General features: G+C 40.2%; 1 protein-coding gene across 8 annotated transcripts in view; it reads left to right on the top strand.

Annotated features, from left to right (window-relative positions):
- CHD7 (chromodomain helicase DNA binding protein 7) overlaps positions 1-17,223 on the top strand; it is a 145,186-nt gene that overhangs the window by 35,474 nt on the left and 92,489 nt on the right. For all 8 annotated transcript variants that reach the window (XM_081013251.1, XM_081013250.1, XM_081013249.1 and 5 more), the window contains one exon: positions 726-2,565. In XM_081013251.1, coding sequence (XP_080869377.1) covers positions 901-2,565 — 1,665 coding nt within the window. In that variant the 5' untranslated portion in view covers positions 726-900. The remainder of the gene's footprint in view (positions 1-725; positions 2,566-17,223) is intronic.

The raw sequence follows: 17,223 nt of genomic DNA, 5'->3' as shown, positions 1-17,223 counted from the left end.
AACAGCTCTTACTGTCAGAAAGTTTTTCCACACGTTTAGTCGCAATCTCCTTTCTTGTAACTTGAATATTGTTTAGTGACTTTAACTTAGTGCTGCATTGGATACAAATGTTAAGAATTAAGCCCGAACGTTGCATTAATACAGAACTCAATATCCTGTTTGCAACTTCATTGCGTATCGAGTGTGCCTTATAATTTATTTAAATGTGTAGTTAGTTAACTGAGCAACAGGATTTTGTGACTACTAGAAGAAATTAACCTTAAGAGCTAGGCATATAACTGACTTAGCTTATTGTAGTTCTTGCTGCTGCTTGCTCACTCATCTGATTACTCTGCTCGGGGGAATAAGGTTAAGGACATGCTGTTGGTAAGTAGAGCATTTTCAGGGTTTTAGTTCAGCAGATGGGCTGTTTGGCTATATTCATACATTTGACTGCCTGCTGTGGCAGCTGCCTCAGCTGCCTGTTGTGTTCTTTTGTTCTGTTCTATCCAGGAATGGAACACAAGGAAGTGTAGTGAATGGATTAATTTAAGGTTACTGTTTCCTGGCTTTCTAGTTTCTTATCATAATCAAGCCTCATATGAGTTTTTTTTAATGAAATATTAAAAGCTCAGGATTTGTAAAGGCTTCCTTTAGAATTGCAGAAAGCTGTAGCGTGTTTAAATACAACTTGTGTTTTTACTTTCAACCTGATTTTTTAAAATTCTTTCTCTTCTTTTTTTTAGGACTCGTAACACGAATTTGCCTGACACTCTGTGGTCCAAAAGAATTAAGGAAATATGGAATGACATGAAGGCGATTAGTTGAGGATTAAAGGCTTTGAAGACAAACACCTCAGTGAGGTGAAGCACGAACTAGTATTCTAGTTGTGGCTCTGAGACGCTGCGTGCTGGAACAAAGATGGCAGATCCAGGAATGATGAGCCTGTTTGGAGAAGATGGGAATATTTTCAGTGAAGGACTGGAGGGCTTGGGTGAATGTGGATACCCCGAAAATGCAGTAAACGCTATGGGGCAACAAATGCCTATTGATCAAGGATTTGCCTCATTGCAATCACCCCTTCACCATCCTCCTAACAGTCAAAATCAAGCAAAGTTGACCCACTTTGATCATTATAATCAGTATGAACAGCAGAAAATGCATCTGATGGATCAGCCCAACAGAATGATGAGTAATGCCCCAGGGAATGGTATAGCATCTCCTCACTCACAGTATCATAATCCTCCAGTTCCTCACGGTGGGAGTACCGGTAGCCAAATGGGTGTCTATCCTGGTATGCAGAATGAAAGGCATGCACAACCCTTTGTAGATGGTAGTTCTATGTGGGGGCCAAGGGCAGTTCAAGTGCCAGACCAGATAAGAGCACCATACCAGCAACAGCAACCACCACCCACTCAGCCGCCACCACCAGCACCATCAGGACCACCTGGACAGGGACATCCTCAGCACATGCAGCCAATGGGAAATTATATGGCTCGTGGTGACTTTTCAATGCAACAGCATGGTCAGCCACAACAGCAGAGGATAAACCAGTTTTCTCAAAGCCAGGAAGGTCTTAATCAGGGAAATCCTTTCATTGCCACCTCAGGACCTGGCCACATGTCTCATGTGCCCCAACAGAATCCAAGCATGGGCCCTTCTTTACGACATTCAGTGCAGCAATTTCATCACCACCCTCCCACTGCTCTCCATGGAGAATCAGTAGCCCATGGTCCCAGATTCTCCCCTAACCCTCCTCAGCAGGGTGCTGTTAGGCCACAAACACTTAATTTTAGTTCTCGGGGCCAGACAGTACCTTCACCTACTATAAACAACTCAGGGCAGTATTCTCGTTATCCTTACAGTAACCTTAATCAGGGATTAGTAAACAATACAGGGATGAATCAGAATTTAGGCCTTACAAATAACACTCCAATGAATCAGTCTGTACCTAGGTACCCAAATGCCGTAGGGTTTCCATCTAACAGTGGTCAAGGACTAATGCACCAGCAGCCCCTTCACCCTAGTGGCTCACTTAACCAAATGAACACACAAACTATGCACCCTTCACAGCCTCAGGGAACCTATGCTTCTCCACCTCCCATGTCACCCATGAAAGCAATGAGTAATCCAGCAGGTACACCTCCTCCACAGGTTAGGCCTGGTAGTGCAGGAATACCAATGGAAGTTGGCAGTTATCCAAATATGCCCCATCCTCAGCCATCTCACCAGCCGCCTGGTGCCATGGGAATTGGACAGAGGAGTATGGGCCCTCGGAATATACAACAGAATCGGCCGTTCATGGGCATGTCTTCAGCCCCACGGGAAATGGGGGGCCACATGAGACCAAATGGCTGTCCAGGTGTTGGCCTTGCTGATCCACAAGCAATACAAGAACGGTTAATATCTGGCCAGCAGCATCCCAGTCAGTCATCTTTTCAGCAGCAGATGCCAACCTGTCCTCCCATGCCACCTCACCCAGGCATTCACCACCAGTCTTCACCACCACCACATCCTCACCATCAGCCTTGGGCGCAGCTTCACCAGTCACCGCAGAACACACCACAAAAAGTGCCTGTCCTTCAGGTAGGTAACATGCTATTGAAAGTGTAATTATCTTCAGGTATTTTTATTTTAAGCAGTTTTATATTGATCCTTTTCTATATTTATGGATATATGGCTATCCTGTTTTGCTTGTGGTAACTAAATTAGATAGCTATCATCTCCAGATGACTTCACTCTCTCTGTTAGTTGATTTGTTTGTCAGTGTTTTTAAGAATCAGTTCTTTTTTTAAATTTTCCTTAAAGATTATTTTATGCTGCACTGTATCCTGGTATCAGTAATGATGGAGGATGGGATATATATAATTTTAAATAAATAAAATTAATGTATTCACTGAAATGCTTTGGTTCTATAGAATCTTTGGAACCATCTTTGGGGCTAATTGCTTAATATTTCAAAATGTATCTTAAATTGGGGTCCTGTAATTAAATATAATTATATTTTTCTGGAAACCAGGGAAAAGTCAAGGTGAAGGAATAATTAGATGTTCCCCTGGAAATAAGTTTACAATACAATTGGAGAACAATAGATCTGGTATTTCCTGTTGACTGCATGTTAATTTTAGTGTAAGAGAGATGGCAAGACCAGGTCTCAGGTTTGGGAAAAAGGTTTGTCTTGGATTAGAGAAATGGTTTATTTGTTTGCTCCCTCTTTCTTCCAGTAATAGCAAAGGTTTAACACTCTGACCATATTTTTCTCACTGTTAATAATGAAGTAGAAACAAAACTGAGCAAAATGTCATTTTACCCTTCTGTCTGGAATGGACATGAAAGGACATTAGTGCTTGCTTAAAATAAAATTGCTGTGGTCAGAATCTGGGCTGTCAGTGGAGTTTTTGTTTAATCTTATATATAGAAAACACACAAAAGAAGGGGCAATATGATAAACCAATTTTACCCCCTTCATATTCTAAAAGCTGCACTGTAGTCATTATTACTTGTCTGACTTTTGCTTTGTTTGTGATACAATAAGGAATAAAAAAGTTTCTCTTACAGACATGTATGCCATCTTTTGGGATTTTCAAGAGTAGCAAACCTTTCCTGCTTTTGAGACTAATAATTGAAAAAGTTCCGAACAGTTTGTGCTGTCACCACCCAGGCTGTAAAATGTCCTCCTAGGTGCTTTGAACTTTTTCTTGGTAGAATAGGGTTGTTGTTTTTTTTACTGTATTTCTGAGGACTGATTTGCTGAAAGTTCAGTTTATTGCAGTTTTAATCAACAAAGACAGCTATATTCAGAACCGATTTTCACAAAAATGGCCAAAGATGTATTAAATGCAAAGTCTCATGAGAATAACACTTTCTACTAGAGATGGAAACTTTTATGTAGCTGCAGAAACTTGTCTTTTGAAATCAAGATAGGTCATTGACCTTTGTATGAATTGAAATGAATGACCTGTGGACATGAAAGATACGGTGTGTGTTTTGTATAAATGAAATGAAAATATTTTTAGTAAGCTTCTACTGAAGGACCACCAAATTATTTTATTTCAATTATAGTTTTCAGACTTAGAGACCAAATTGTCGATTAATTCTATACTTTGGGTTTACAAACAAGTTAAATATAGCAATTTCATCCATCAGTTGACTGCCTAGTATACTTTGCTCAAATATGCCACCAGACATTGTGAAATGTGTAGTGGTTGGTGGATTTGAAACATGCCCCCCCCCATTTGATGGCCTTGGCAGATAAATTCTGTATCAGCGTGGGCTAGGGACTACATAAAACTGCTCACACCACACCCTTTAATTCACTGTGGTCTTTTGGTGGTGGTGGTCAGCATGCCAGACATCTTGCTATCATTTTATCCCGTTTCCAACTGAGGTCAGCAATGCATTCATCAGTGAAAGGCCTATAACGGTGATAAATCACATATCGTCATACAAAACTGCCAGGCACATTTCCATTGCTTTGAGTTCTTTTGCTGTGAAAGAGAAATAAAAGCCAGGTTTCATTCCACCATGTTGCAAAATTTCTAAGCAGGCACATAGGATTGTGTGGATTCATTGATAAAATAAATATAATGTTAACTGTTGTAAATTGAAATTATAGAATTTAATTTCTGTAATGAAGACATTCATAAAAATGTGAATTGAAAAATTTCCCTTTGCACAGATTATTCAAATTTTCATTGGAAAAAATTCAGTTTGCGCAGGATGGGGAACCTCTGGCTCTTTGGATGCTATGGGACATCATATGGATGCTATGCACACCATGTCTTGCAGGTTTACCTTGTGGGATTCAGTACACCATAATCGCATTGGCCACAACGGCTTCCTCAACATCCAGCAAGGTTCAAGTGTCCTCTACCTCAACTTTTGATGCCTGAAGGGGCTCTCCAACAGTAACCTCACCTTGCTATGGTAGTACAGTCGTGCCTTGGTTGTTAAACACCTTGGTACTCAGACTTTTTGGCTCCCGAACGCTGCAAACCCGGAAGTGCGTGTTTCGGTTTGCGAACTTTTTTCGGAAGCTGAACATCTGACGCGGCTTCCATGGCTTCCATGGCTTCCAATTGAGTGCAGGAAGCTCCTGCAGCCAATCGGAAGCCGGACCTTGGTTTTCGAACCATTTTGGGAGTCAAACAGACTCCTGGAACTGATTTAGTTTGACAACCAAGGTACGACTGTAGTTAATGTTATTAGTGATGCCTGTCCTTGGGACGTGTAGGCAGTAATCAGCCAGTTTACAGTGGGAATGTCTTTGCTGTAAGGATGAGGGCATACACTGGAAACATGTTTATCATCAGTACACAGGCAGTTTTGTGGAAGATCTTCTAAACTGTGGATTTACCCACTTTGAAGATGGTGTTGAGAGCCAGTTAACCTACTGTCAGGTTGGGGGGGTGGTTACTCGTGAGTAACCAGGCAGGACTACGACGTGTCTTTTACAGGTTTTATTGGTGCAAACTATTTACAGTACAGAACCCCACAATTCATGTCCGTCTTAGTCACTTGCAGATTCCGGGTGTGGCCCCTTCTGGTTTCTCCCCCAACATAAGAACTTAGACACCCCTAATCTCTGCCTCCCCTCCTTACGTTTCACCCCTCTGCGCAAGCTGGGCAATGGAAATGGCATGTCTGTTTCCTGGCCAGCCGGGCTAGGTGAGGCGCTTGGGCTCTCAGTAGCATCTTCAAGCCCTCCCCTTGCTTGGCTACCCCCTTCCCCCTCTGCTCCACTGGAGGTGTGGCTTTCCCCACCGCTCCTCAGCAGCTTCGGAGGCTCTCTGTATTCACCTGCCCCCTCCCCTGTTCCGATGGCAGTCCCCTGACACCTACCTCGAAGTCCTCCTTGTGCCGGATCAACATGAGTCTTCTTCCAAGACACCGCATTATCTTAGGTTGTGCTTGACATTCGGAAACTCCTTCTGAATGTGCATCGTTCTCAGGAGGATCCATTTCCGCATGGACTTGCCAACTTCAGCATTCAGCTGAGACGGTAGTGATCGCAACAATCACCCTTCCAACCTCCAGTGCACGTTGTAATCGGAAACCCCAAAGAAATGGGTTGTAGCTAGCAAGAAGTTCTCTTTCTGAGCAGAGGGTGATGTCAGCTTCTCTAAAACAACCTCTGAACATTGGACTGCATGAAGGTACATATGGACTGCGTGTGGATCTCCATCTTTTCTTCCCTTTCATTTGCTAGGGCTTGAGCATCTGCCATCCTTTTGTCACAGTTTGGTGTAGATTCTTTTTAGATGTGTAAGTCTATGTTATTTCTAAGATAGTGTTTCATTATGTGAGCAGGTTATGGGGATTGTGCCAAAAGCTTCATGGAAAAGGTAGATTTTTGAGGAGGGATCTGAAGCAAGCAAGGTCTTGTTAAATCATGGGCAACTAATCTTTTACCATCCATGTATTATTGGACTCCCAGCAGCATTGCTAATGGTCAGGAAAGTGAGTGTCTTAGTCTAACAATGCCTGGTGGGTCATAGGTTAGCCAGATGTCAAAATATATGCAAATTAAAATTAATCTCTTCATCCAAGAATTGGAAAATAGGCAATGAGCAGTATTTTTTAAAAAAGGGATGTGACTAATTTCTTTCCCAGATTAACTGGAAGAGCACACTATTAAAGTGATAATTGTTAAGTAAATAGAAGAACAAGCTTTTCTGATGTTGAAGGTAGGAATAAACAGACATCTTTTACTTTGAGGGAAGTCTTAGTAAAGAGCCCTTCCTCCAAATATCTGCATTGGATTCGTGATATTTAATATTCACAAATAACCTGAAATCAGGAGTGAGCTGTGAGTTAGCCAATTTGAGTGTGACATCAAGTTATTCAGGGTAGTGACAGGTTTGGAAGGACTTGAACTCTAATAGGCAGATTAAAAATATGTTAAATAAAATAAAGGAATTTTCCAAACCGAGTGAATTGCACCTACATAACAGTAAAGTTTAATGTAAATAAATAAAGTGTAAATAAGTGAGATGTTATTTAGGCAATACTGATATGGTCTCATATCCTGTGATAAGTTCCATCTTCAACATTTGGAGCTGGATGGCTGTTGGTGGTGGTTTGGCGAACTTAATTCCTAATTTATCCACTGGAATATACACATGGAATCTATAAACCTGTCATTTCACTTTATAAGCACCCAACTGGGTTGTGTTCAGACTGTATTTTGGGAAACATTGGGCTCTACATTCTTCAGTGAGAAGATAAGTAATGGAGGATACACTTCTTTGAAATTTAGCTTTCCATTCATTACCTAACTTTCTGTGCAATATGCAGGCAAAGGGAAGTATGAAGTATGTTTTAGGAAATGTTCTCAGTTCATGTGGGGTGATGGCAAGCTACAACAGGTTAGGTCAGAACTCTGCATGAAATGAGTGCAGCCACACCCCAAAATCATCTGCATCACTGTTGTGCAGGGTTCTTTGACAGGCAAGTTGATGTGAAAAGGCAGAAAGCTTGAACACTGCTGCCTTAAACTAGTGCATAATTGGCATCTTGTCTTTCCCGTGATTTCTCTTTGACACCTTTCAAAACTATACTGCAGCAGTATTTAGCTAATTTAGAAGTTTCAGTCTTTCTGCTCGCAATTGGTACTTTTAATTTTAAGATGTATTTTAAGATGTGTCACCTATTCACAAATGTTTGAGAAAAGATGAGAGTAAAATAAGCTTGTTTGCTTTGATATTGATGTACTCCAGATTTTCTGTGCAACCATTAAAGTCTAAGTGCTGCTTTAAAAAGGTCAAAGGACTACCATAGGTTAGAACTGAGTTGCAATAAAGTATAGAGAGCTGTTAGCTCACCCCTTCAACATATCTTCTTTCCAGATAAATCATCCCATTCAACAATCTCAGTACAGTGGTACCTTGGGTTAAGAACTTAATTCGTTTTGGAGGTCCGTTCTTAACGTGAAACTGTTCTTAACCTGAGGTACCACTGAGGTAATGGGGCCTCCCGCAGCTGCCACCACTTCGCTGCTGCGCGATTTCTGTTCTCATCCTGAAGCAAAGTTCTTAACCCGAGGTACTATTTCTGGGTTAGCAGAGTCTGTAACCTGAAGTACCACTGTAGTTTCACAGCATTTTATAGTGTTAAAGATGCTTGATCTGAATATCTAACTGATAATCTAGTGTCTTCCTGGCATTTCACCAGTGGGATATCATAATTATTTTTTAGGTTTTTGTTGTAAACTCTTTTTATAATAGCCATCATTATATGATTTCTATGTTTCAAATTATTCAAATGTAAAATATGTACCGGTAGTTTGTTAGTTATATTAAAAACTAGGCAGACATTGCCCCCCCCCCACTTGCATTATCCTGTGTTTTATGTTTGCATTCCTCTCCCCTTTCCCTATTTTAGAGAGGAATCACCAGTGTCACTCATGCACTGTCTGGTTATGATCTGATGGTTTATAGTTGCAGCAATACAGAAGGAAGTGGCTCAGAACTCCTGCATGGTTGAATGTTAGGGCTGTGAAAGCTCTCACCTGCTTCACAGCAATTCATTTAGAGGTCCACATGGTAGCAAGAAAAAAATGGTAATTAGACCTTTTCAGTTAATAGAGGCTGTACTATAGACTGGCTTTCTGTGGAATGTGACTTCTAAAATCTGCTTCTGCTGAACAGCTGGTATTGGAAGGGACCAGAGATGTGGAAGGCTGTCAATCCATCCACCAACTGGAGGTTTCCAACCCATGTTGGAACATGGACAGTATGTGAATGCCCCTCCCATCCCATCCCCGTTTGCTATTTTACTGGTTCAGCAGCTTATACTTCATAGTTTCTAATATGCACACAGTACCAATGTTTGTTTGCTAACATCAGGCCATCTTGTATGTTTTGAAGTGCAAGTTTCAGTGTGTTCATTCTATGTTTCTTGTTACCTTATCAACAGAAAGGGAAATCTGTCCCTTCTCACCACCTAGATTCAAATTCTGTCATTCACATGTTTTTGGCACTTACCCTTGCTGAAAGAGAGGCTTACAAACCAATTTTAACAATAGATTTGGCATGATGGTAGCCTTCCTTCTTTACTTTTGCCTGTCTTGTACCCTGCCCAGAGGGAAATGCTTCTGTATTTCCCCTGGGCAGCTTCAGTGGTTGCATCTATCTTTACAAAGAAGATATAAGGGCAGCTGCTGCTGGAGTGAATGACAAACTGGTTCCTTGGGAAAAATAGTCACCATCATAGAGAACTGGGCAGATTTATTGTGGGAGGGAGCACAGAAGTGGCTGGATAAGCTGGGAGAAGGTTACAGTTAACTCAGTGCACGATTTGACTTCGTGACCCTTCCATTGCAATCCTAAGTGGGAGTTGGAGGTGTGTGAAGTGGCAAACCTACTGACACTTCCAAAATCCTGGTGACTTGGGTCTGGCCAGAAGGCTTTGGGAGTGGCAAACTTGTTTTCCTCACCTGCATGTTTTTTGTTGGTTTGTTTTTTGTTTTTGTGGGGAAAGCTCCATTCTGTTGTGGTGGAGGCTCTGATCCTTGGGACTCTTTAGAGAATATTGGGGCTTTTGATCAGCTGATCCAGGGCTGCATCTGTCTCACCTCCTTCATGCTCCTGGAATGCCCTGTTTGTGGGCCTAATTTCCATTGAAAACCCTTCTGGCAGCAGAGTCAAGCCCCCAGTGTTCTGTGGGTGCAGCGGGTTCACAGTGGTGGAGGTGGCCCCTCAGTAATGCATTTTTCCACTGGTGGGGTGCACTTCTGAACAAGAATAACCCCCTTTTGAGCCAGCTGATTCCTCTGTTCTTTTGAGTTCAAATGGTGTATTAAATATGTAACCAAGCTTATTTCTACCTGTCTCTTGCTTCCTTGTTCAGGAACAATAGATTATTTGAGGTTGCACCATTGCAACTGCAATCAAATATAAGATGTATAAGTAGTGAATATATATTCCAGACTACTGTTAATAAAAAACAGAATGGAAACAGTTGTGGACTTGCTCAATATTCTTTTTAACTCCTCCCTTCTACAAATATAATACTTTGTTTTTATTTTACAAAAATTTATATAAAATGCAACCTGATTTTTTTATATTAATGTGCTTAAAACTTTAATCTGGAGATATTTTAGCTAGATTAACATGAATATAAACAGTTCCTTTTCCTTGCCCTCAATTTATTTTACAAATAACTAAATAAATTGCTCTTTATAAGGGGCTGGAGTTTCCAAATTGGGTATCAAAATTGTTAAAAAGAAGATGGTTGTGTTGAGTAAGTAACTTTTGTTAAACTAGTTAGAAGCATTCTATCACATCTTGTGTCTCAGCTTGAAAAAAAGTATCCTGTGCTTTTGAATTATCTATTCACAAGGCTGGCTGAAACTAGTTTGCCCAATTAGCATAAAAATAAGTCTGCAACAGCAAGCTGATCTGGTAGGCGGCAGCAGCATCACCTAGGAGGTTTCTGGGTTTGAATGTGCTTGAAAACTTGACCTGGATTTCTTGCGCTGGAATAGTTACAGTTCTCAGTTAGATTCCAAAATCCTGGCTCCAGATAAATGTGCCTCCTTGTAATTATGAATATTACAAATTTATGTAGGTATTTAAAAGTTATAGGGTGTTTATGGCCATAATGAATTGCATGGCAGCTTCGGTTCCTTACTTTTAACATGTGCTTACTTGGCACAGGATGTGCATCTCCTGTACTGTTGATCCACAAAGATATATCACATATGAGCTTCCGTCCTTAACAAATGACCTGTAGGCCCCCAATACCCCTTTTCACAAAGCAAGAGACTTTATAGAGTGATGTGGGCTGAAGGGGAGGTTGTGTTCTGGTGAGGCATATTCTGGTGGTTAGAGAATGAGCTATTAAATCATCAGTGAACTTACCATTTTGCCCTTAGAGAAGTCATTCTTTCAGCCTCCCCCCTCCCCCTTCTGCAATACAGAGACAGTACTGACCTTGGGGGGAACTGTTAATAAAATTGCATTTTAAACACTTTACCAGCACTTGGGAAACATTGGTAGTATTATATCATTTCTTCTCTCTCCTCCCACCTGAGAGGGAGGTGCGTATTCATAGAGATCTGCTGACTTCTGCATAATGAGAACATCACAGTGGATGTAATGTCTATGGGACCTTGGATGACTGTAGGATTGCTTATACTTGCAGATTAAATGCAACATTACTTTTTCTGGGCCAAGATTTTGGTTCTCATTAGCCCAAGCTCCCAAAATATTGGTGGCAACATGCAGATCTGTATAAAGTGGAAATGCTACCTCTTCATTGTTTTGTAGGTTGTAATAGCATAGGAAAATAAATATAAGCACATACAACTGCATCATGTACTATGGTAACTACTGTAGATCTTTGATAAATGGGGAGTTTGAATTGCTGCTAACCTGTCAGAAGAGCACTTAAATTGTAGGTTTTGGAAGGCCTGTAGTTTCTTGTCTGAACAATGCTGGTACCAATCCTAACTTGTAGGTTAGTTTTATCCATTGTCAGGCACCATGTGATTGCTTCCTGTATATCAGGGATGGGAAATGTGTGGCTCTCCAGGTGTTGCTGGACTCCAACTCCCATCAGCCCCAGCTAGCATGGCATGTGGTCAGGAATGATGGGAGTTGGAATCCAGCACCATTTGGAGGGCCATAGATTGCCCATCCCTGCTTTAAATGGTTTTAATTTCTATTTTTATCAATTATGCATTCCTAGAGAATAAACGTACAGGAAATGGAATCCTACATTCAAACTTCTGCAGTTGCATACAGAAAAAGAGTTTTTGAAACAATAGTAAAGTATACCAGCAAATCTCTGCCTTAATTTATATTTCAGTAGCAAACTTTTATGTAATGTTTACAGATTTTTTATCTTTCTTCACATTTGGTCTCTGCACATTTGATACAAGCAGTTGATACATTTAGTTTAATGACCACACTTCTTCAAAAGGATCCCAGAGTCGCATACGGCAACTAAAACAATACATACAATAAAACCATATCAGTATTAATAAAAACATTAATTAATTACATTAATTAAAAACAACAAACTATAGGAATGTATCTAACTTTGAACCATATATAAGACTCCCAAAACTTGAGTGAATATATTCAGAATTCATTTTCATCGTTTGTTCTCATGGACAGCAGATAAATTAGTTGTTTTACATTCCTTCTGAATATGCATTTGTATTGATAACTCTCATATAGATTAATATGTCAGGTAAAAAGGTGTGGTTTAAATATTTGGTATAAAATATGGTGTTGCTGTTGTGCAGCAGTTAAAACTGCTCATTGAAGTATTTGTGCAAGGTCGTCTTTCTGGCACAGTCATGTAGAAGTTTTTGGCCTATAAATGTTGTTGACCTACAATTCCTGTCAGTCCTGACCATTGGTCATACTGGTTGGGGTAATGGAAGATGTAGTTCAGCAACATCCAGAGAGCCAAAAGTCCCCCACTCCTGCTATAGCACATCTGGCACATCTAAAATCATGGTGCGGTATCTATGACATTAAGTTGCTTTTTCAAACATGCATGTGAACTCTCAAGATGAAATAATAGTGTCCTCTCTATTCAGTTTTATAAATTGGATTGTATGCCAGGGATATCATGAAACAATTTTTTCTAAAATACAGTTGTAAGGAGCACCCCTAGATTGTGATAAAGACTTTGAAAGAACTTAGTTCCTTTCTACAGACGTGGTAGAGACTTCCCTGCATTAGCTGTTCTTAACATATTCAGAGAAAAACAGGTGGTGTGTACATACACATTATTTGCCTGAACTTCCTGTGACAAAAATTTGCTGATGGCATATTTATTTATCTGAATGTTCTTTTTGTTCCCTTTTGCCATCCACACAACACAATTGACTTAACTTCATAATTTTGGAGAAACGTGCAGATAAACAAGAATTTAATAGACATACTTTCCGGTGTAGTGAACAGCCCTCAGACACAAATAAAGGAGCGTTTATGGATCAGATCCTTTGACCATTCTGACCATGCTCATTCAAAAAGATTACTTCCGACCCTATTTGGAGAAGCTTCACTCCAGGGAGAGGTTTAAGGGGACGGCACACATGTGAACTCCTTGATTGTCCCCAATACCTTAAGTATATTGTTGAGAAGGAATTTGTTCCAACTTGATATACAGCATATACAGTCACTCGGGTAATAATCCTTCCCAAATCACTTCTCATTGAGAAATGAATTATGACTTTAATGATAGTAAGTGTTCTGGGAAAAATTGCATAATGTAAAAGAGACACCAGAGCTGATATGCTAAAGTAAGGCTTAGAGGGAAAGGATGGTATTGTTACTCGGGAGCAAATCTAGAAAGTGACATAGTAAATAATTTTCTTTGTGTTTGTGTGTTGCTGATGGGTACATAAAATAAAATTAAAAAGAACATTGAGATAAAACGCAAAAAATGTTTTTCAGTGCATTTAGTGCTTCCTTTTGGCTTGTATTTTAGATCTGTGTATCACTTGAACTTTAGCTGTTTAAATTACCCATGAACAGTTTCCAACATTCTGTTTATCCCTCCTAGTCCCATTTTCTCTCTCTTCCAGATGGCCTTGCATCCGCTTGCAGTTCTGGTACCCCATATTTTTTGGCCCTGTTAGATAGTGATAATGCTGTAGTTCTCCTTGCATGGGAGATCAGATCTGATCTGAAGTGGTTTGTTTAATTTTGAAAGAAATATTCGTGTGTACCAGCCAATTGTTGCTAAACACTCTGGGCTGTTTATAAATAGACCTTATGCTTCTGGATATAAAAATATTTACCATTAAAGCTGGCATCGTTTTCATTTGTGCAAACTGTCATCTGTGTATTCCCAGTAGCTATTGTTCATAACTTAGGGTCATGAGATAATGCAAAATCTAGTTGCTAGAAATAGAAAAAAATAAAGGTTCATCATTCTTTCAAGTTATTTCTCTTTGCAGGAAATGAAATGCCTCTTACTTTGAGCTCTCAGTTGAGTAGGAGTGTAAAATACTTTCTTTGATGAAAATTTTCAAACAAAATTCTTTAAACTTTTTTTTATACATTATTTGGCAAATAATAGATGCATTTTACAGAGGACTCATAGAGTGCATAAGCTGAGGTGTGATCTTGGAGCTGGGATTGTAATACATAGAATTCGTAAAGCATTTGGGATATCTAGAGTGCCTTCATATAGGATTTCTTAAAACAACTTCATATGGCTGGTCAGGAGTATTATATCTGCATTGCAGATAGGGATCTGAGAGAAGACCAACTTTTCTAAGACCATCTATGCAAGGGTAGCCATCAGGGCACCCTCTAGAAATTGCAGAATCACAGGTCCCATCATCCCTTACCATTGACCATGTTGGCTGGGACTGATGGGAGTTGTAGTCTAGCAAACATTTGGAGGGCACCATGCTTCTGCTATGTTTGTAGAATGTATGTGGAGTGATTGAGCTAGACACTTCCTGTTCACTGCTTGTACTATTGACACATTCTACACTAGCCAATGTCTTGCTGTGAGACATCATCTTAACTTCTTTGTGCCAGCAAAAGGAAAGAACATCATGGGGGATGTTTATGGTTTTACAAAAATGAAACAGGCAGGTCTGGTTAATTTGTGGTTGATTTAAATTTATTTTGAAACCTCTGTACAGCTGTAATTCTAGCTCAAATGGGAGAGTCTGTGGTAAAGCAGTTGAAAGTCTGTGGTTTTAAATTAATTTTCAGATGTTTAGAAATCCAGATTTCAGTGGCATGGGCATCTGCCTTCCTTTAAGTTTAAAGCTAAATGAGGGTTCTAAGCATGTGGGGAGCAGGAAAATTGGAATGCTGGCTGGGGAGGGGACAGAGGAACCGACTCAGTCTCATCTATGCATGGACAGATCAGCCTATTGCTGCATATCCCTGCATCTGAAATCATTTTTTTTAAATCATAAAAACTATACCCCCCCCCCCCGCATTCTCAAGCACAGTATCAAGGAAAATATTTGTTTAACGTTAGCTGAGTCTATCTGAAAAATGGTTTGGATACTGAGAAAATCATAGAATCGTGGAGTTGGAAGGGATTCAAGGGTTATCTAGCTCAACTCTCTGCAATGAACTCATCCCACCGCCTTTATTTCATTTTTTTTTTACTTGTAATTTTGAAGGGAGTTCTTATTTCCACTCTTTCAACTCCACGTGCCCCCAAAACCACACCAGTTTGCATACATTTTTTCTTAATAAATAAAAGCTTACAGAGGAAAACTTGACCTTGCATTCTACAAACATAGCAGAAGCAAAAGACCCAAAGAGGTTTTCCCATTAATTTTATGGTTCTTAATTCAGTCATGCTTTGGCAGTATTTTGATAGCCACCTTTTTCTTTGCTTTGTGTGTAACAGTGCTTATTGTTACAAGTTATATTTTCAAAGTTTGTTCTGAGTCCTACGGGGTAACTAATCCTATTGTCTTGATTACTTTTTAAAATTTTGTTCTGTCAACACTTCAGATTTCTCGTCAGCTGATGCTTGTAGTCATTATCTTCACAGAACTCTAGCCCAATGGTTGCCATCAATTTGATTTGAACTGATTTTATAATGAATTGATTTTAGAATGCTGTATTATTTTACTGTTAGCCGCTCTGAGCCTGGCTTTGGCTGGGGAGGGCGGGATATAAATAAAATTTTATTATTATTTATTATTATATTTCAGTGATCATTTATATTTATGCTTATAACACGAGCACTATCTATCTATCTATCTATCTATCTATATAACTCAGTCAATATATTTAGCCTTCCCAAACAAGACAGGTTTTTTATTATTGCAATACGGTGATTTCTTCAACTTTATAATTCTATTCTTTGATGCAAATCCACTAATTGCTCTCATTTGTTGTAGTGGTATTTGACTCTGGCTTTGATCTTCATTCTTATCATCTACTCCAGATTTTCAAAGATGCCTTCCATATTAGATTTCAGAATAAGTCTGTATTACATGGTCCTAGCAGTTTACATGTATAAGTATAATTAATTTTAGAAGTACTACTAGGCTCCTTGTGCTAGAGGAAGTTTGTTTCCTGGCTTTTAAAATACGAGGTTCCAGTTGAAGCTGTTGAAAGCCATTAGGAATCTTTTTGGGTGTTTAAAATGCTGTTGCTTTAAAACTGTTCTCTAATAATAATCCTAGCGCTCATCTATAGAACTAGTCTATTTAGAATCTCTCAAGTTGCCTTGAAACCATACCTATATAGTGTAATAAAAAGCAGAAATATGGACTTGAGAGAGCCAGCAGTTTTTGCTAAAATTCCATATCCTATTATGAATTTTTAATCTATTAAATAATGTATTGCTTTATGATAAATTGACTAAAATATTTTCAAGATGTTATAATTATTAATTAGATTTCTTACCCTGCACCATGAGGTTCCAGGGCGGGTTACAACAATTTAGAAATACAGTATTAAAATCAGTCAAAACAAATCAGTAAAGAGAAGAGGGCAGGTCCTATAAAAGCCTCTCATGTGCCAAAGGCCATGATAGAGAAGTGTGTCTTCGGCATACCATGAAAACGACAGTCCAAAAGTGTCAGAGGGAGGGAATTCCATGTCTTAGGGGTTGCTGCACAGAATGCCACCTCCAGGACCACCTTTCTTTGAATTGAGAGCATTGAAACTACCTCAGACCCCTTTGCCCAATCTTAACACTCAAGAGGGTCTGTAGCAGTGTTAGAAACTGGGATAGAAAAGCTAGGAGCCAAATGGCTCCTGGGAGGTACCGTATTTTTCGCTCCATAGGGCGCACCAGACCATAGGGCGCACCTAGTTTTTAAGGGGGGGGAATAAAAAAAAAATCTCCCCCCCCAGCCCCAAAGAACAGTGTACAGGCTGCGCAACCCCTCCCTTCCGGAGGGGTTGCGCAGGGCTATGGCACAAGCCAAGGCAGTGAGCGGGATGGATCCCGCTCGCTGTTTTGGCTTCCTTTTTAGCCCCACGCAAACTCTCCCTGCCGGGAGAGGCTGCACGGGGCTAAGGAAGCCATAGCCACGTGCAGCCTCTCCCTGCCAGAGGGGCTGTGCGCAGCTATCCCTGAAGCCTGGAGAGCAAGAGGGGTCGGTGCGCACCAACGCCTCTCGCTCTCCAGGCTTCAGCGAAAGCAACGCGAAGCCTCCAGAGCGCGGAGGGAACACTCCCTCTGCGCTTTGGAGGCTTAGCGTTGCTATCGCTGAAGCCAAGGAGCCTGCATTCGCTCCATAGGACGCACACACATTTCCCCTCAATTTTTGGAGGGGAAAAGGTG

Source organism: Podarcis pityusensis (genome assembly GCF_964106645.2).
Source record: "Podarcis pityusensis genome assembly, chromosome: 7".
Taxonomy (NCBI): domain Eukaryota; kingdom Metazoa; phylum Chordata; class Lepidosauria; order Squamata; family Lacertidae; genus Podarcis; species Podarcis pityusensis.
The sequence above is the reverse complement of the archived record's forward strand: the minus strand, read 5'-3'. Positions and strand labels throughout refer to the sequence as shown.